Source organism: Anomalospiza imberbis, chromosome 6 (genome assembly GCF_031753505.1).
Source record: "Anomalospiza imberbis isolate Cuckoo-Finch-1a 21T00152 chromosome 6, ASM3175350v1, whole genome shotgun sequence".
Lineage (NCBI taxonomy): Eukaryota > Metazoa > Chordata > Aves > Passeriformes > Viduidae > Anomalospiza > Anomalospiza imberbis.
Genome location: NC_089686.1, coordinates 55961132 through 55980403, shown reverse-complemented (window position 1 = coordinate 55980403; position 19272 = coordinate 55961132). Strand labels below are relative to the sequence as shown.

At 48.6% G+C, this 19272-nt stretch overlaps 1 protein-coding gene across 2 annotated transcripts; it reads left to right on the top strand.

Moving 5' to 3' along the window:
* Positions 1 to 136: 136 nt before the first annotated feature.
* On the top strand, positions 137 to 17341 carry CDHR5 (cadherin related family member 5). 2 transcript variants are annotated; one of them, XM_068194474.1, is made up of 15 exons: positions 137 to 989; positions 1723 to 1898; positions 2868 to 2918; positions 3247 to 3339; positions 3466 to 3564; positions 4704 to 4814; positions 5153 to 5329; positions 5708 to 5798; positions 6933 to 7030; positions 7360 to 7566; positions 8081 to 8197; positions 8699 to 8771; positions 10763 to 10923; positions 11726 to 16154; positions 16421 to 17341. In XM_068194474.1, exons 3-14 carry the CDS (start codon positions 2877 to 2879, stop codon positions 12314 to 12316), a joined length of 1860 nt encoding a protein of 619 aa, XP_068050575.1. In that variant the 5' UTR covers positions 137 to 989; positions 1723 to 1898; positions 2868 to 2876; the 3' UTR covers positions 12317 to 16154; positions 16421 to 17341. The 2 variants fall into 2 exon arrangements, with proteins under 2 accessions (XP_068050575.1, XP_068050574.1); XM_068194473.1 differs by lacking the exon at positions 137 to 989 and adding an exon at positions 1039 to 1533.
* The last annotated feature ends 1931 nt before the right edge of the window (positions 17342 to 19272 follow it).

The following is a 19272-nucleotide window of genomic DNA, read 5'->3' as shown; positions in this document are numbered from 1 at the left end:
TTGGCTGCTCTTTGGGAAACTGGAATAAGGATGGTTCTGTTACAAGATCTTGGATTATTAGGAATGCATGGGAGGAGCATTTTGCCAGGATTCCCCTACACGAGGCATGGTGGGACACATGGCTGGGACTGGGGAGTGCCTACAGCGCAGCTGAGCACAGAGGTCAGAATCAGGGCTCCATGTAGCAGGAACAAAGCCAGATGTTAGGTCTTATGGCAAAGAAATGTTCTGAAAGCTACACAACAGAGATACTCACTGTAAAAGTTGTTTTCTTTCCATTCTGCCCCTGGAGTTGGTGGCCCAGTTTTGTCGCAGCCACTAAAGACAAAGCTCCATGAGGAATAATTTGTTCCCACCACTTAATGAGGTTTATGTACTGTCCCTGTGCCACACAGGCAGATCGCCCCCCTTTGATGGAACAGCCACACCAGCTTTCCTGTAAAACCAATGGATTTTGGAGAGCAGCTCTATAATAAGGCTCTTCAGCTGCAATCCTGTGCTTTGCTGTGCAGCCCTGCCCACTCCATCCTGCTCCAGCAGTTTTCACCATCTCTGATGGACCTGACACCTGCAAAAGGAGCTGCTCCCACTCAAATGCACACCTAAGCACCATTCCCTTACTGAGGAGCTGAACAAACCTTGGCAGTTGTTCATTTTGGTCCACAGGAAGTCTCTGCTAGGAAAGATTCCTTTTGGAATACTTTTGGAAGGAGTGTTGACAGCCTGGATTTCAGTAAGCTGTTAATAACCACCTGGCTGAGATGCAGCATCTGTAAACTTCCTGAAATCAGAAAGAATTTTAAAAGATCATTGAGAGCAGTGAGGTCCCCTGAAAACTTCAGGAAGCTGCTGAGATTCAAATAGTTGAAGATTTCCTGGTGTGGAATCTCCTGGAGGGAGATTCTGGGAAGCATCTCTACAAGGAGCAGCCACCAGTAAAAGGAGATATGTTTTCCCTACAAAGTTGCTGGACATTCTCTGGACTGCAGGTGAGCCTTGTCACTACTGGGATCCACTTGTTCACCTTATGGGATACACACCCCATCTCTGGCACATCAGAAACCAAATTTTCCCCCTTTGCTGTGGGAGAGACTGGAGTAAACAGGCAGCTTCCCAAGTACCAGCCCTTGTCCTTCATGATTAGCTGGGCAAGGGCTTGGCTCTGAGTTCTGAACTGCTTCAACTATGTCCTTGTTGCCACAGACAGTTTAGGATAGGAAAGATCCAGGGAAAAAAGAAGCAGCAATGATTTATGTGTCACCGTGTTCCATGACTGGTAAATCCTTCAATAAGTCATCCAATGGGGCAAAGAGGCAAAGGTTGAACCACGGCAATCCACAGCCAGCTGGTGTTTCTTGATGCCATAAAGTGGTGAACGCAAACAAGGGCACAGGGCAGAACAGGGAGATCAGCTTAGTTGGAAAAAGGGATTTTTCAGCAACAGGCAGCTCACCATGGCTATTCCTCACTGGCTTCTCATGTCTGCCCTCTTCCTGCTGCCCCTCTTGACGCAGATTTTGGCACAGGAGCCAGGTAAGCTCTTTCACGAGGTCCATGTCTTTGAGGAATGTCTCCCATGGGAAGGGGTGGCCCTGTTACAGGTGGGAGGTTGCTACGCTCCAAGACCCCTTTGCTCCACAGCTTGTGACCACAGCTCTCACCCCACTCCTTCACAATGTGAATCCTTGGGCAATTTTGCATCTTATTTGTGTGTTTTTCCAGGATGTTCTGTCAGTAACAACAACCCAAGTGTTCCTGAAAATAAGTGTCCTTATGTGGTGACTACCACCCAGGTGCAGCCAGGTTTCACCCTAACAATTGATCCCAATTTCCCTGATGGCCAATTCTTCACCATTGAGGACTCCGAGCTGTGGCTGACAAAGTGTGTGGACTATGAGGTAAGCCTTTAGCTGGCAGGCTGTAAGGATGGGATGGATAATGCTGGGATGCAATGAGTTTCAATCTGGAGTCTTGGGCTTCCAGGAATTCTTAACCTGTTTCTAGAGGAAATAAGTTATTTCAGTTTTGTGAGTTTGGGAGCCTACAAAAAAGATGGAGAGAGACCATTTTAAAGGGCCTAGAATGGCAGGATAAGGGGGACTGACTTCAAACTGCCAGAGGGCAGGGTTAGATGGGATGCTGGGAAGAAATTCTTCCCTGTGAGGGTGCTGACGACCTGGCACAGGTTTCCCAGAGAAGCTGTGGCTGTTCCATCCCTGGTAGTGTCCAAGGCCAGGTTGGATGGGGCTTGGAGCAGCCTGGGATAGTGAAAGGTGTCCCTGCCCATGGCAGGGGGTTGGAATGAGATGAGCTTTAAGGCCCTTTCCAACCCAAATCCTTCTGGGATTCTGTCGTCTTGTGTGAAGCAGAAAGGCAGTATAAAAGGTCATTGTGTTCACTTAGGTTGGTGCTACATTATTTTAGCTCCCTGGAGTGCTCTGTATACAGCCACAGCCATCCTGAAGTTCCCTTTCAATATAAAAACCCACTTTTACTTGAGCGAAGAGCAACAACCAGACTTAACACCCTGCAGGTGCCACTGTACTTGCTGCATAGAATGTTTCTGATTTATTCAATTTTAAAAGAAATCTGTTTGAATTCGCCTGAGGTGAGAGAGAATGGCAGATTAGCTCTGCTAACATCTTACAGGAATTGCAGGGAGAGCACCTGGAAGATGGGGCTGCTTTGATATCACCATAAACAAGATCCCAGCATTAAGGAAAGAAAGGAAAAGTTAGATACACCTGAAAATAAGATAAAGCCCAGCAGCATTTCTGATTCAGCAAAGCACGAATTTGGCTTATTAGCTTTAGCCAGATTTGTACTCTTTGGCTGTTTCTTCAGTGGGGGGTTTGTTTTTCATGCAGGAAGACCCCATGCTGCTGCTGTACCTGATCTGCAAGGACTCTACTGGCCAGGTGAGTGCTCTCCCATGGCAGAGTCCTGAGACAAGGCACTGCAGGCAGCACCTGCTTCCCTCTGCTCTTCCTAATCCTCACACTGCGATGGGCAGATGTCCTTCTCTTTGTGGACAGACACACTGCTCTCATTGAGAGCGCCAAGGCTCTGCCAGTGGGGAGGAGGGGACAGCAAGCCCACAATCCTGCCCCAGGACATGGGCCGGCTGCAAACCCCAGCCCCATCTGGCCCCCATCCTTACACCATCCCCTTTGGTCACTCTGCAAAGCAGGATCAGCCCCAACAGTCTGTTCTTGTCTTTGATTCTTTGATTTGTCCATTCTGCAGAGCGAGTCCTTGGAAATCCTAGTCACCATTCTGAACGAGAATGATAACCCCCCTGTGTTTCCACAGCCAAACATCAGCAGAGATGTCCCAGAGGTAAGGGGTTTGGGGAAGGGAAGAGGGCACTGCTCACTGAGTGCTGTAGGACTGAGGAAGTGTCAGCAGGGAGAGGACTTCAATCCATTTCACTCAGACAATAACTACAACACTGTGTTTTTTCAGGATACAGAAGTGGACACAGCCATTGTAGCCCGTGAAGAAGTAACTGCTACTGATGCTGACCTGGACACCATCTACTATGAACTCACTACCACAGTGCAGGTGAGCAATTCTGGGGACAGACAGTAGCTCTGGAGAAGCTGGATTCAGAAGAGCCCCAGCTTTGAGGAGAAGCTGCATTTAGCTCACTCAACTTTTACAAAACCCAGACATTGATTTGGTTAGCAGAACAGAGCCATCAATGCTGCAGGTATTGAATTCTCTTATGGCTCACACTTTTAATGCACTGTACAGATTAAACTTTCATCTAGAATGTTCAGAGCTGTAATGATTCAGGGAAGTCTTGTTGGCGTGATCTGTAAACATATCAGGAGACTTTGTACCTCGGGGAGCTCAGAATTGCGCTGAGTCTGATGGGGAAGGCAGTCCTTGCCCTAGCTGCCAACAGCAGCACAGGAAATGGATTGTGCACACAGTTAAACCAATGCCAGCCTAGAGTGCAAGGGCTGGCAGTAAACTAAAACCAAAATGAAATTCAAGAAAAAAACCAAATGTATGTTTGCATTTTTGAAAAGCGTTGTGGAAAGAGCAGACAGTGCCTCTGTTACCTCTATATCCACAGGGAATTTAAGTTTCTGTGAACAGAAACCACCAGTTTTTCAGCTCTGGAATCAGAGCATTCACATTGGTGTAAATCCAGAGGGATTTAGAAATTCAGAGGCATAAGATTAAAGGAGAACCAAAGCAAGTGCAGAAGGTTATAGAGTAAAATGCAACGCATGATACTTCAACTTGGCTTTACAGTTTCTTTCAAAGTCCAGCTGTGTTAGGCTAAGGCAGGTGATTCTCCCAGCTCTCAAAGGCTGAGCCATCTTTGACCTTTTTTGTGCATGGAAGTGAGATTTTTACCTATTAGGGACCCAAAATCAAGGATTGTTGGCAACTTGCTAAATATAGGAAATAAATAAGGTAATAGATTTCATCCAGAAGCTGCTGAGCAGGTGGGCAGTCAAAGCAGGAGGTCTGGGAGAGGAAATTCACAAGAATAAACCTTTCTGACAAGCCAGGCAACTCCAGTGTGCAGTACCAAAAATTAAGTAGATCAGACATTCCCACAATGCTGCTCATCCAAGGTCCTCAGGATTAAAGGTCCAACTGGGATGACAAAGACAGCAATGAGTAGGATTTGGAATGTGTCTGTAATTGAGTCTGCTATAGGATTTTTCCTTTTCTCTTGCCAGAACACAGATGGTTATTTTGCCATAAGAGGAGTTAATAACCCAGAAATTTATTTACAAAGAGCATTGGACTATGACAAATTTAATTCGACAACATTGCTCTTGTATGCGAGGGTAAGTGGTTTGGGAAAGACAGAATGCCTCGTTTGCATGGTCCCTCTTACCTGAAGGATGAGTCTGGATGGGACATCCCTGGGATAACAGGAGGGAGGGTGGGGTGTATTCAGAGCAGCCTTTCCTTCTCCGTAATTCCAGTGGCAGACCTGCAGTCAGCCCACTTCTGTCCGCAGAACAAGATAACCTACTGCTTTAGCTACTCTCACATAAATTTCTAATTAAACAGAATAGAGTGACAATGGCTAAAGGGCCCCAGTCCATTGCTTTTGTGCAGATAGGCCCTTGTTTTGGCAGTGAAACTTGTGTCTCACGAGTGTGCTTTGCCTTGGGGGCAGGACAGGCCTGTGACCAGCCCCGAGCCCACCAACACAGTCACTGCAACAATAAGCATCACCATCAAGCAGAGTGACACCCGGGCACCCTGGTTCCTGCCCTGCACCCAGCTCTACAATGACACCAGTGTCTGCATCAGCAGCCCCTACCGCGGCAGAGTCAACATCTCCGAGATGTCGGTGAGCAGGAGGGCTCAGACAGTGCCCCTGGCGCTGTTCCCAGAGGGAAGCACTGAATCATTTCCATGAGCTTGTGTTGGTCTCCAGTATAATGCAGATGATTCAGCAGAACAGGGAGTCTTCATCATCTTCAGTCCCCACCCCAGGCAGCACGGCTTGTCTCTGCTCCTACAGCACATCACAGGACAGGCAAGAGCTGGAACACCAGCTCAAGGCTGTCTCACCTCCACCCTGTCACAGACACCTCCCAGCAATAAATCCCATTCTACCCAGGCAGAGCCATGGGATCTGGATCTGGATCTCCCGTGGGCTGGGAGAGCTCCAGTTGCTGACCTGGCCCTGCCTTGTGGTGGGTGATTGTTTGCCTTGCTGTTGCAGACGGACCCGCTCCTCCTGGAGCCAGGACCCATCTATGCTGTTGACCCTGACTACACCATCAGCGACAGGATCGTGTACAGTATTGTTGGGGGTGAGTAGACCTTGTCACCTTCCACAAAGGAAGTTGCTCATGACTCCTGTGGTACCTGCCAAGAGGGAGGGCCTGGAATTTGCCCCTCTGTTTCTGCCACAGAAACATAACTAGAGACACGGAACATTGTTGATTAAATAGAAGAAACAGACTGTACAGAGAGGAAGAAAAAAAAAATTACAGTCCCACAAACCAATGTCAATTAAATCTGTTTCAAAAATATTTTGGTTTTTTGTGAGATGAGATGTGTTTTATGTTTAAGCCTCTAGATGTGATTTTGTCAATCTGGTCATGCTACTTCCATGCAGTCTTTGAGCTGTACTAAAATTCCCACATTATCAGCCTAATTTCTATTAATTGCCCAGAATTATGTTTTTATTCCCCAGCACACTGCCACTATCTCATCTGGCCTGTTTTAGTCTTGATTCCAAAAGAATCAAGGCAAAGGTCGTATTGGTCAAGTGAAGTGTTCCTCTCCCTTTACCTATTATACCTCATGGCAGCACAGTTGTGAATATCCTCCTGATACCAAATGTGTTAAAGAACATTAAATTCCATTGGCATTTGGATGGAGTGTGGCCTCCCTCCCCACAGTCAATGATTCAGATCCTTGCCAAGAGAGAGCCTGCAATGTCTCAGGGTGAGGAAGAGAACTAAAAATTCTGCTTATCTTACATGTATCCAACATAGGTACTTCTATGATTCCCCAACAGATGTAGGAATCTGATTTCTACCTGTACATAAATACAAGGTTTGTGTCTAGGCTCCCTTTGTAATCAGTAGAGAGAAATAAGTATTCCCAGAGCAGACTGGGAACTGGATGGAGATTTTCAGTACTCAAATTGCACCAGAGGCTCTGGGCATTTATCAAACTTTAGACTGGCAATCTGTGGGCCTAGGCACTGGAAATGCAAAGCTTTGTTGTTCTACCTCATTTAACTGGGTTCACACATATCTAATTAATCCCTCTGCATCCCTGGCCAGCACTCCCAGTCTTTGGAGTAGCCAGGCAGGCAAGGAAAACAGCATTTTTGAGGGTATTTTCTTCACTAAGACGTGGAAGAATGAGTCTGTGAGCTCCAGGTCACTGTATGAAGGAATCTGATGGTTGAATGGTCTTTGCATTTTCCCTAGGGAATACAAACGAAGTGTTCTCAGTGGATGCAGACACAGGGAATCTAACCATGAACAAAATAGTGACTTCCCCAGATTCCTTTCTGTTGCAAGTTATGGTAAGTGATGACATTACAGCCAGCCACCCAGCACAGCTGGATTTCCAGGAAGCTGCAGCCTGGCTGTGACAGGAGTCAGTGTCCTCAAATAAAACTCGTTTACTCCCTTTCTTTGGAAGGGCCCAATGTTTGACCTATGTCCTGCACCAACCCACAAGCAAAGCTCCTGCAGTTGAGAGTTTCCCCTCAGGTATGGGTGGTGACAGCAAAGGAAATTCACCCTGGGCATGTTCTGCTGAGTTGGGAATTGCAATGGGCTTCGGATCAAGCCTGTCCTTTTTTGTGTCATCAGGGGCAGAAATCTGGTATCTCTCTCTCTTTCTCTCCAGGCCACCCAGGTCAGCAACGTAAGGAAATATTCTGTAGCCACTGTAGAGATCAAGGTCATCAATAAAAGCAATTTTCCACCCTACTTCGAGAAGGGGGTGTACAATGGGACAGTGTTTGTTGGGCTGCCCCAGAGAAGCTTCGTCTACCAAGCTGGAGATCCTTCCACACCCCTGGTGATAATGGCAATGGATGAGGATTTCCCTGATGTAAGAAACTAAAAGTGCTCTGTGATCTGTCTTACTGCTTCAGGCTTAAAGCAGGATCAGGAAACACGAGGGAGGGGAGGTGTGGAGAGGCAAACACATGTTGTCCTCTAGTGTTCCATATTATATTCCCTTGGAAATTGCACAGATACCAGAACCACTTATGGTGTGATGTAATGGGGAGAAGCTGCTGGACTCCCCTCTTCCAAAGCCAGTCCCACACACATCACTTGCATAGGTGTGTTTTGCTTGGGTAAGTACTAAAGTTTCCAACACAACCTGCATTAAGACTTGGGATTTTTATTTTTTTAATGCTTTTGTGATACATTCTTGGCCTCTGAGCAACAGGGTGAATGCAGTTGAGTTCAGCCTTTCTCACCTGCTCAGCCCAGGTTTATTTATTACTCTCCACACCTGCTCGTACCTCAGGTGTTTTGGACAAATCCTGCCGAGGGGGTGTTGGGAAGATGCATGTGAAGCACAGTGTGGTTTGATCACCCACTCTCTGGCCTTTCAGAAAGTCAACCCCAACATTGAGTACTATCTCAAAAACAGCACCGATTTCATCGCAACCAGGGATGGGCTCATCCTGACCAACAAAGTGCTGGAGTCCCCAGGAACTGTGACCATCCAGGTAGGGCACCTTTCTTGGGTATTTTGTCAGGGGTGTGGAAAGGAGGAATCCAAATCCTCTTTTTGCTTGGGTCAAAGAAGCAGTCAGTAACTTTAGACTTGTAAGAAGCTGGATGTTCCCTTTGTCCACATGCCTGCCTGGCACAGTGCCATGTCCTGTGGGGTGTCTGAACCAGCCTGACCACAGTGCTGCTGGAGCTGCACAGGCAGGCACAGAGAGGGGCCAACACCTGCTGCTCCTGCCCCACACTGCCTCAGAACCTGTGCTCTGCACTGTGCTGGGAGCTGAACACCGAGCAGGGACGTGGTTCAGCTCATCCGCTCCCAGGGCAAGGAATCTTCAGAGCTCTTGTTCCCCTGTGACCAGGCTGTCCAGCCACAGTGAATGGCTGTGGTGAGGATAGGGACAAGGTACTTTCTCCTCAAAGGGCCCCCCACAGACCTTGAGAGTGAGCTGGACATCTGGAAGTCCCTAAGCCATCTCTTTCCCATGTCCCCATAGGCTGTTGGAAAAGATGTGTTGAGCCTGCAGGAGGCAAGCACCATAATTGTGGTGGAGGTCATCCTTGCCACAGGTAGGCTGGCGGGGGGGGGTCTCTCTGTTTTCTGCCCTGGGGAGTTTTTTTTATTTCTGTGGCAAACTGGCCATGATGGGTCACCTGCTGAAGTCTGTGGGCCTGGGCTGAGGCCAACCCTAACCCCACAGGAGGTTCTGTGGTGGCTTTAAGAGGGAAAACATCCCAACAACATTCTCACAGCATAGTCACCACATGTCTTGAAAAGCCTCCTGAGACTTTAGTGGCGCTGTGTATTGGAGTGTATTTTCTTGTTCCAAAGCTAAAACTGGGATTGGTTCATGTTGGGAAATAACCCAAGATGTCTTTTCATGGCAAAGGAGACCTCGGTACATCATTGCTCCTTTTTAGGCAAACACAGAGAAAATTGCAATGTTCTTGCCTGTGTGAGGCAGAGCAGAGGGCAGCTGGCACACCCCAAAGCCAGGCTTGCCCATGAGCCAAGGCATTTCTACTCAGGTCAGGTCAGGGTCTTTTACACCAGGATTTTATGATCTTACAGGAGAAACAGCTCATGAGTAATAAGAGAGACATGAGGCTTCTTACATAACCCTCTGGCTACTGTTTAACCTTGTCAATGTAAAAACAGCTCACGCTTCCATACTGCTGAGAAATTACTCTTAAATTGGTCTTATAAGTAAATTAGGATTGAAGTTCATGAAACTTCTTATGGTTTGAGTTCAGATGAACCAGTAGCAATGAATTTTATCTCAGGATAGGCAGACAGTGCCTAGACTCCACTGGATTTTGCATGATGATGTGTGATTGAAGTTCTATCACTTCACCCTCTGATCACCACCATTTCAGTGTGGGAAAAACAAGTGGGTTCCTGGATGTAAATTTGGATTCCCTAAAGGCAGTGCCACTTCACAGCTAAAAACCACTGAAACCCCATTTAAGGGCACAGCCCAGCATAAAACTAGTCCATGTGTGAGCTCACAGAGTTACAAATGCTCCAAGCATGTGCCAACACTTCTGGGCAATTTAGAAATGTTGCTCTTGCTGCTTAAGCCACACAAAGCAATGGTGCTGTTGAATATGCAGAATTACAGAGCTCTGTGACTCCCTGTGGGCTGTGGAGACAGGATTAAGCAGCAAAAATTCCCTGAGGTCCTAAATCTTTGCCAAGGTGTTAATGATAAATGGAGGGAGGAAACAAAGGCAGAGAGAATACTCCAATTCCATTATAATAAACAGGTCAGCAGGAGAACAAATCCTTGTTTCATTAATCATTAATGAGAGTCATTTTCACTACACAATGAAACTGGAAAAATTAAGAGTCCCACCACCACCACCACCACCAAGCAAAGCTGAGAATAGCACTGTCTTTGCACTCTGTTGTCAATCTCTTTACAAATACCTGACACTGACCAGTGGCTGGAAGCAGAAGCTGCCCCAAGCAGACTGGGCAAAATTGCTACAGCTACAAAAGGGCAAGAAAGGTTTTCTTGTCCTGGGGACTTTCTAATGCTTTTCCTATTTCCTATTCTGGTTTTTTGTTTCTTGTTTTGATGTGCTCATCTGAATTGGAGGGGATTTTCCAGATGAAAGGAAATTTTGCATTTTCATACACAGACGTACAATCAAACCTCATTTTTGCATTCTGGTGTAAAAGGGTGAAGTGAGAAAATCAAAGAACTAAATAACTTCACTCCATGTAGCATCTGCTTGCCTGATGCAGTCAGGTATTTATTAAGTCAGTTAAATTATGGGATAAAAGTCACTGTCCTGTCAATGGCTGCTATTTCCATTTAATGGAATTTATTGGAAATGACAATATTCTGTGTAATTTAAAAAAAAAGCCCTCTGCTTTTAGGACAGCAAAAAAAGATTTTCTGTGGTATCAGACACATGACTGTCACATTCTGCAGCACAAGATGCTTCCTTACCTTTCAAAAATTGATTGGAGCTTCTTGCACAGTGAAGGGTTGTGTTGGAAAATGCTGCCTGCCACTTTTGGGCTTTGTAACACTGGTTTGTTTTCCTCTCAGCTGTAGCCCCCTCTGACAAGATGTACTCTGCTCAGGACATGGCTATCTTAGGGGGCACATTAGCAGCACTGCTGTTAATCACCTTAGTCTTCCTTGGAGTGCTGGTATGGAAATCCAGTAGATGGTACAGAAAACCTTTCAAATACCTGGTGCAGAAAAAGGTAAGTGCCTTGTTTGTACCTGAACTCCTAAGAGTTAGAAAGTGGGATCTGAGGAAGCTTTGAAGTATGGATGGGTTGCCCCAGTACCACACATTTGTGTGGAGGTGGTGAATCACTCCCAAGACAAAGTCTGCAGAGGTAGCACCACTTTGGTGGCGTTTGCTGCTGTTCTTTCTGCCCCTGAGGCTGGAGCTGTGTGTGGTGGATAATGAGCAGACATGGTAAGGAGAGCACCACAGCTCCATGGAGCACAAAATCTAGGATAAAAGTGGCACACATCAGGGGCTGTCTCTGAAAAACACCTGTCTACGGTATAAACCACTGTCCATCCTCCTCTCTCAAAGGAGAGGAGAGTCCCTTCATATCTGATCCCAAAGCCTGGGCTCAGACACTTGTCTGCACCTGAGCTATTTAATTTTGGACCTCTCAGGTCTCTGGCAGATTGGTCACTGGCAAGTTGGTCTGTGCCATAGGCTGGGCCTGCCAGCAGCCTAGACCTGAGTGCAGAGCACATAGCTCAGGTGGGTAAGAAAAATCCCACTGCAGAATGGGGTGGGTACAAACCACCTCGTGTGTGATGCTGGTGCTTGGCCCTCCTGGAGAACAAGCCCGCTTAGCTGAGAAAATTCCAGAAATGGAGCCAATAAAAAATGTTTCTTCCAGGGATCTGCAGCTTTCCCTGGCTTCAAATAGGTCTAACTGCAAACCAGGCTGAATTTTCAGTCACTGCGGTCACCCCTTCCCTCCTGTCCCCCATTTCTTTTCCTGTCACTACAGTCACAATGTGTCTCTCCTCCTGTAGCTCTCCAAGGAAATCTCTGAGGGTCACCAGAACAAGTATTACCAGGAAGATGAACAGCCAGGTGTAAGCACCAAGCAGCATGAGACATCAGAAACCAGCAGTGTCCAGGGAGAGACTCCTGTGCCAGAGCAGCCAGCACTTGCCTTGCACTTCTCCAGTGCAGAGGAAACGGAGAGTCTCCCAAAGGGCTCCATAGCTTCCACTGTCATCTTTGACCAGGAAGAGGAAGAAAAGGAAGAAAAGGAAGAAGAGGCTGGACAGGAGAAAGAAGTGAAGTCAATCCTCAAAACAGACAGGCACGTGGCAGATGATGGCTACAAAGCTGTGTGGTTTAAGACTGATGTGGACCCCGAGGCTGGAGAGAGGGTTGAAGTGATTGAGGACAGTGCAGCAGATGATGATAATGATGATGATGACAGTGACCAAGATCTGCAGAAGAATGAGGAGGAGGAGGAAGAAGGTTCTGACACAGACAGTAACCACCAAAAGCTGGGAGTGTCCTTTTCCTCAGAGAGCTCGTCACCCCCAGCAGCAGAGGTGACAGTCAACATGTCTCACACAGGTGCAGGGACAGAGGACACTGAGGTGTAAAGAAAATTGGGTACATACCCCCAAAAATGGGACAATCTGAGTTTCTTTGCTAACATGAAGCCCATCTTTCTGCTCAGGGGGACAACTGGAATGCAGAAGGGTAAGGTTATCTGTCCTGCTTGTCTGAATGCAGTAAATAAGGCCAGAAGAGATTACAGCTAATTTAACCCTTTAGTGAGACTTGGAATATCACTTAGGATTTTCAGGGTGAAGTGATTCATCTTTCCACCTGCCTGTTCCCCCTGGGTCCCTTGACATCACCTTTCCTAAACTGGCTGCAGGTACAGCAGAGCTGCAGCTGACCTGGCCTGGCAGCAGTGAGCCCAGCTCCCAGGAGCAATCGAGTTGCACAGTCCAGTGTTGTTTGGCTCTTCCCTTTAGGGTTTTGCAGCAGGGTGTCAGCAAGTCCCTCTGAGCCTGCAGGTGCTCCTGTGACTATGCAGGAGCTGACTTCAGTGCTTGGCTCTGCTCTGTTCTCCCTGCACAAACAGCTGGAATGTGCCACCAGGCCCTTGTCCTGCCAGCTAGGAGGTTCCACGCTCAGGACCTGCTGTTTCCTTTGTCACTGGTAAACAAGGACTGATCACATTAAGGACTTTGTCATCAAATTTCTATATCATAAACCCACTAATTGTGCAGTGCTTTAGCTGTCTATCTGCTATCTGTCAGGCAAAAGAGCTCCTGAGATGTTGTCTTCAAGTGCCAAGTCAGTATTCTGTTTCCAGGTAGCAGAGGGAAGGAAATAGTTGATGCTCTTGTCTAGGTTTGCCCCTCCCATCAAACAATCTCTTCCCCAGCTGGCAGCCAAAAGCTAGGCTGGTTTCCACCAGCTGAGAGCATGGCTGTGTGCATTTTCATCTTCTGATCATCAGCACAAGATTTGTGCTGCTCCTGGAGAAAGAAACCAAAGAGTGACTGCTGGGATCTGCAGGAACATCAGAGCACATGTGATTCCCATGGAGGCTTTCATCCTCTTGGGCCATACATGTCCCTATCCCAGTGTTCTCATGCTCAGTCCTGCTCTCCTCTCTCTGAGGAATGCTGCCCTGGCCTCCTGGACTTCAGGAGCTGAGGTTGAGCTGCATTTGTGCTGAAGATCAAGCCCAGGACGTGGGAAGCTTTCCTACTTCCTGCAGCAAAGCTGTTTGCCCGGGAATTACAGTGTGGTAATGGAGGGTGGGGAGTGCAGCCAGTGTTTGCCATATAAAAAATCCCTCCAGCAGCTTTGGGATATCTCCAGGAAGCATTTTCCACAGGATTCTGAGAACTCTCTGGCAGCTGCTCACTGCTAACCCAAAATCTCTGGCCACCAGCAAGGCTGAGGGTTGAGCCTGCCCCCGTGCTGATGCTGCTCGTGGGAGGGTAGCTGATGTGGGGAGAAGCTGGAGTGCTTCTCCTCTGCTCCGTTTCCTTGGTGGCTGTGCCATGTGTGGTCCATTCCTGCCAGTGCTCTGCTGTCTGTCTGCCTTCCCTCTGCTGCTGTGTACTCTGGATTTCTGCTGGCACACTGATTTATGAGCTCCCTACGACTGCAACCTGTGTTCAGCTCTTGGTGCTTTCCTTCCCCTCACCAGTGTGCTTCCCATGCTCTTGGAACGGGACTGGTCCCATCAAAACAGTCTTTGTTTTCTCCCAGGTCTCATCAGGACATACAGCCACGGGATTTGGTGTTTTTAAGGGTTATGAGTGTTTAATTTCAAAGGAGATGATGTTTGGTAAATATTGTGTCTGTGGAAATGGTGGTTGTTGTGAGGAGAAGCACAACACAATAATAAAACTTGGCAGCAGGCAGAGCTCAGCTGCTTCCAGCTATTGCCTGTTAAAGCCTCCAGATCCTGTGTTCTTGACTCCTGTCTTTTGGGGAAAAATTAAGAAAAATGTGTAAGGAACAAGAAGAAAATTTAACCTATTAAATTCAAGCCCATGTGAGCTTGCACAGGTTGGTTTGTCTGCTGAGTCTGGGAAGGGTGACGGAGGTTCTGCATCCTTGTACAACAATCGTGTTCATTTATAAACATCTGCATAAGAAAGGAAAATGTTCTGATAGAAATGTTTTTAGAAAATTGGATCAGCTTAAATGGTTTTTTTGATGGCAAACAAATATCTACATACCTTGAAGGTCTCATCCTTACACTCCAAAAGACATTCAAGTGCTTTTGGAAGTTTAACTCTACAGGTAGATATAAGAAATCTCTTTCACCCCATCCCCAGTCAAGCTCTGTTTTTATTTCTGTACCAGATTAGAATGATAATTTTTTAATAATTGTAATGCAGAGCTATAAAAAGCTGGTCAGCAAATCTGCATGGGGAGAAACAGCAGTTTCAATGTGGCCGTGGTAAGTGTGGATTTGAGGTTTTACAGCTGGGAGTGGCACAGATGCCAAGGGAAAGGACCCTCACAGCTTTCCAGCTTTCAGCACCCTCTCCTGACCTAACACAGACCTGGCATGTGCCTGTTTCACTTTCATTTTGGCCTCTAGGAGTAAAGAAGCCTCTCAGCTGCCAGGGGAAACTCTAAAGCTGAATTGAAACCAGGAGGTGCAAGCAGGGAATTGATAAAATCAAGTAAATACAGATATTTTACCTGCAGGAAGTAACAGAAACAGACTGAAAAATTCCCAGGTGTCTGAAAATTAATTTAGAACTGAATAACCTCGTGGATTTCATCAAGTGTCATTGGCATAACTGACAGCAAATGCATCCTTTTGGGTTTTCTTTGCTTCTGAGGGAAAAATGCTTCCGGCACATGGGTTACCAGAGTGTGGAGGATAGTTGTCCACACTAGTTTTGAAGGGATGGAAGAGAACTGGAGACCTTTCTCTTTGTATGTAGGACAGCAGAATGATCTAGCATCTATGAACTTCCAAATGAAAAACAGTCAGAGATAAAAGACCCGTTTTAACCTGATTCCCCTTAAATATTAAGCAGCCTTCGCTCCAAAAGGTAATCTTTTTCCTTCAAAAAAAATAAGTCAGTTAGATTTTATTCTGGTTTGTGCAATTTATTTATTTCATGAGTTGGTTGCTGAGTCCTCATGGAAATAAAGCTGACCTCAGCAGTAAATGGAATTTTAAAGAAACAAGATCAACTCCATCAAAAACATTTTAAGCAAATTATGGCCTTTCCTTTTTATAAATACATATTTTATCCAATCAACAATAACAGCAGTTCACCATCAAACTCCAAGGAAGGAATTTTGAGCTATAACAACAACTGAGGCTGCAGAAATGACCCAGTAGTAATACTGGGAGAGAAATTCTATTCCTGTGCTCTTTTTGCACAGAGAGGTTGCTGTAATGAAGGACAGAGATGGGAGTGCCCTTGATTTGTGTAAATTGAGATAAACACTTGTATAATAGGCCTTAATGGAACAGCTGAAACATGTAACACACCATATTATACTTGTGTTCTGCTTGGGTTTGTACATCTTTATGAAGGTGTTAGGGGTTTTGTAGTAGGATAAGTATCCTAACTGTTCAGGTGTAAAAGTAACAGATTTCTTAGGGAGATACAAGGCCATGTATCTCTTCTAGGCCCCACATGAATTTCTTGCCCATGTAATGCAGGAACAACCACCCATCAACACCATGGTCACAGTTTGTCTCTTTCATGTTTACAAAAGCTTCATGAGTCACAGGAATCACAGAGGCCTTCAGGGTCTGTGAGTTGAGGGCGGTTGTGAAGAAACAAAGCATTCCTTTTTGCTCATCCAGTTTTCTTTATGAGAAATAGCTCTGTTACCTATCAAGTTCCCAATAACAGCAGGCAGCAAACGTGTCACTGCAGAGTCCAAAAAACCCACTGAAGGGGAGATCATCGCTTGTGCTTCCACCACCAGGTGAGACAAGAGGTGGTCATATCCCGGGAGCCTGGGTTGGGAATGTTTTATGGAATTGGCCAAGTAGCTTTTACTTCTGGGGTTGTCAGTCTGTCCATGGCAGGCCCAGCCTGTGCTTCAGCTCAGCGCCACTCTGGGCCCTCAGTCCGCAGGGAAATGAACGTCTCGGGCAGTTCCTACGGCTCTGTTTACTCCTTTATGGATCAGGATGATTTTCTGGGAGTAGGCTGTCCATCCTGACCTGTTTCCTCCCCTCTCCCTGTCAGGCTGTACCTGCGGAAAGGCCGAGGTGAGACCAGGATCTGTAAAATCTACGACTCTCCGTGTCTTCCTGAGGCTGAAGCCATGTTTGCTATCAATGCCGACGGAGTGGGAGATGCTAAAGACTGAAAACTCCTTTTCTCCCCCTGAATCCCAAGACTCTGTGTCTGTAAGAGGCTCCTTTCCTGGTGGCACCTTAGGGATACTTCCCAAGGCAGCGGGCGGAGGAAGCTGTGCCGTGTCAGCGTGGGAACCGTCGGGACACACCGAGCTCAGCCGCGGCTGTTGGAAGAGATCTCCCTCCGGGCTGCAGGCACGGATGAGCTCCGTGTGCTTCCTCAGCAACGTTCCCAGGGGACCGCACCCTGCGTGTTTCCCTGGATCCCAGCGTGGACACGCTGCAGCAGAATCTTGGTGGCCACAGTTGGGAACTTGGCGAATTGGAAGCAGAGCTGAAGGGTTTGTCCTCTAAGAGAAGTGGTGATTTATAAACCAAAGCAGAGTGGTATTCCACACGAGGACTTGGGATTGGTGATGGTCCCAGTCCATCATCTTTCTGTTCATTTTCTTCTGGATGGTGCAATCTGCTGGGCTGGGGGAGCTGTTCCTTTACATCTCTGTTAATTCTCTGGAAATCTGCTTTTAATAAAAAGGCTCCTGAGGATACTGATGATGTCCCAGGTTCCTGGGATTCACAGCTGTGTGTTCAGACCAAGGATTGTTCTGGCTGGCAGAAGCTGCACCAATCTCCCAGGAATCTCAGTCTGGGTTTGTCTTTTCTCCCAGTTCTCCTCAGTTTGGGGGTGCAGTGCAGCGCTGCCCTGTGGATCTTCTGGAAGAGTTTTGGGGTTAAAAAGATTCTTTTCTGTTCTGCAGTTTTTCTCTAGAACTTGATTAAAAAGAATAATGTGCTGATGTGATCTTAATTGGTTCATTTGCATTGGTTAATTAAAGCAGATGATTGAGAAGGGGCTTGAGCACCCCTTGGCTGGAGCTGGCAGTTCTTTATTGTCTCTTCATTCTTTGAATTTACTGTAATTATTTCTTAAGCAATGGCTGCAATTAAGATACACGGCGAGGAGAACAGCATTGCTGCCCTGCTGGATTGGGAAATCCAAGTGCAATTCCTTGGAGAGATTGAGGGGATGGGGAGCTGAGCCTCAGGCTGGGTTTTGGCAGCAGGAACTGGGTGAGGAGAGGGGAGATCCCCCAGAACTGGTTAAAGCCAATTCTGCTGGGTTTGGGTGCCCTCACCCCAAAAAGGATCCTGGCTAAAGGGGACTTGAGGAAGCAGCGGGATGTGCTGGGGGGCTGTGCTGGAACCCCCAGCCCCTGGCCAGGGGTGGTGGACAGTGCCAGGTTCACAGGGACACTACGGAGGGGCTGTGCTGGGATCCCCAGATTCCAGCCAGGAATGCTGGGAAGTGTCAGCTCCATGGGGACACTGTAGAAGGGCTGTGCTGGGATCCCCCAAATTCCAGCCAGGAATGCTGGGCGCTGCCAGACCTTTGGGATACTGCCTGATCCAGAGAGATTTCCCATCATGTTCCCTCAGGCTTAGCACCTGGCAACTCATTAGAGCCCCACAGGTCGCAAATCCCATGGGAGGTGTTGGAATGGCAGCCGATCACGGAAGCCAGTCCAGGAGAGGAAGTGAGCTGTTCCACAGATGTATTTTCTCCAGTGAGTTTTAATTTAAGGTAGACCTTCCCCTCCCCAACCCAGACCCCATATCCTTTAGCTTTGGAGCTTCTCCATGACAATTCTCTGCCCTCACTGGACAAAAAAATAAAAAAAAAAAAATGCCCCGGCGCTGCGGGGACCTGGAGGATTGGGGGGATCCGGGGCCCGCGGTTGGGCCGCAGCCGGAGCAGGAGCGGCAGCGCCGGGCTCGGCCCCAGCGCCCGGCCCGGAGAGGCTTTTCCTGCCCGCGGCGAGCCCGGTCCCCATCCCAGCCCCAATCCCGCGTCGGTCCTGCGGGCCTGGGACCCGTAACCAGCCCGGCGGCACCGCCCAGAGACAGCGGCACGACCCGGAGCCGAAGCCCCGGTCCCGGTGCTGCCCACAGCCCCGGCCCGGCCCAGGGGAGAGGGGCAGGGCCGGGAGCGATGGTCCCGCCGCCATCCCGGGCAGGGCAGGGGGCCGGAGCTCCGGAGCGGTCCCGGGCTCTGGGGCGGTCCCGGGCTCTGGGGCGGTCCCGGGCTCAGGGGCGGTCCCGGGCCTCGGGGTCGGTCCCGGGGCTCAGGGGCGGTCCCGGAGCTCCGGAGCGGTCCCGGGCTCTGGGGCGGTCCCGGGCTCTGGGGCGGTCCCGGGCCTCGGGGTCGGTCCCGGGGCTCTGGGGCGGTCCCGGGCTCGGGGGCGGTCCCGGGCTCTGGGGCGGTCCCGGGGCTCTGGGGCGGTCCCGGGCTCTGGGGCGGTCCCGGGCGGAGCCGGGCCCGGCTCAGGTGTGCCGGGCGGGGCCGAGGTGATTTAATCCCCCGAAATCGCCCCCTGCGCCATTTGCTCCCTCAGAGCTTGTGGGGTTTGCGTCCAGGTTGGGCTCCCCCGGCGGGCCCCGGGTGCGGCCCCCCACGTCCTTTACCTCTCTCCTTACTCCCCCCTCTTTCTCCTCCCCTTATCCTCCTCCTTCGTGTCCCCCTTATCTCAGTTTCTTTCTCCCTCCCACCCCGCCCTTCCTCTCCCCCTTTGCCAGCCTTCTGCACCCTGCTCTCCCTGCTCTCCTGCACATCCCCGACCCCGCCACCCTCTTTTCGGCCCTCTCCCTACCCCACTTCCCAGCCCCACTCCCCTCTCTTCCCCCTCCTCTGTCCATCATCCTGCTCCTTCACTTACCCCACCTCCTCCCCCCATGCTCCGA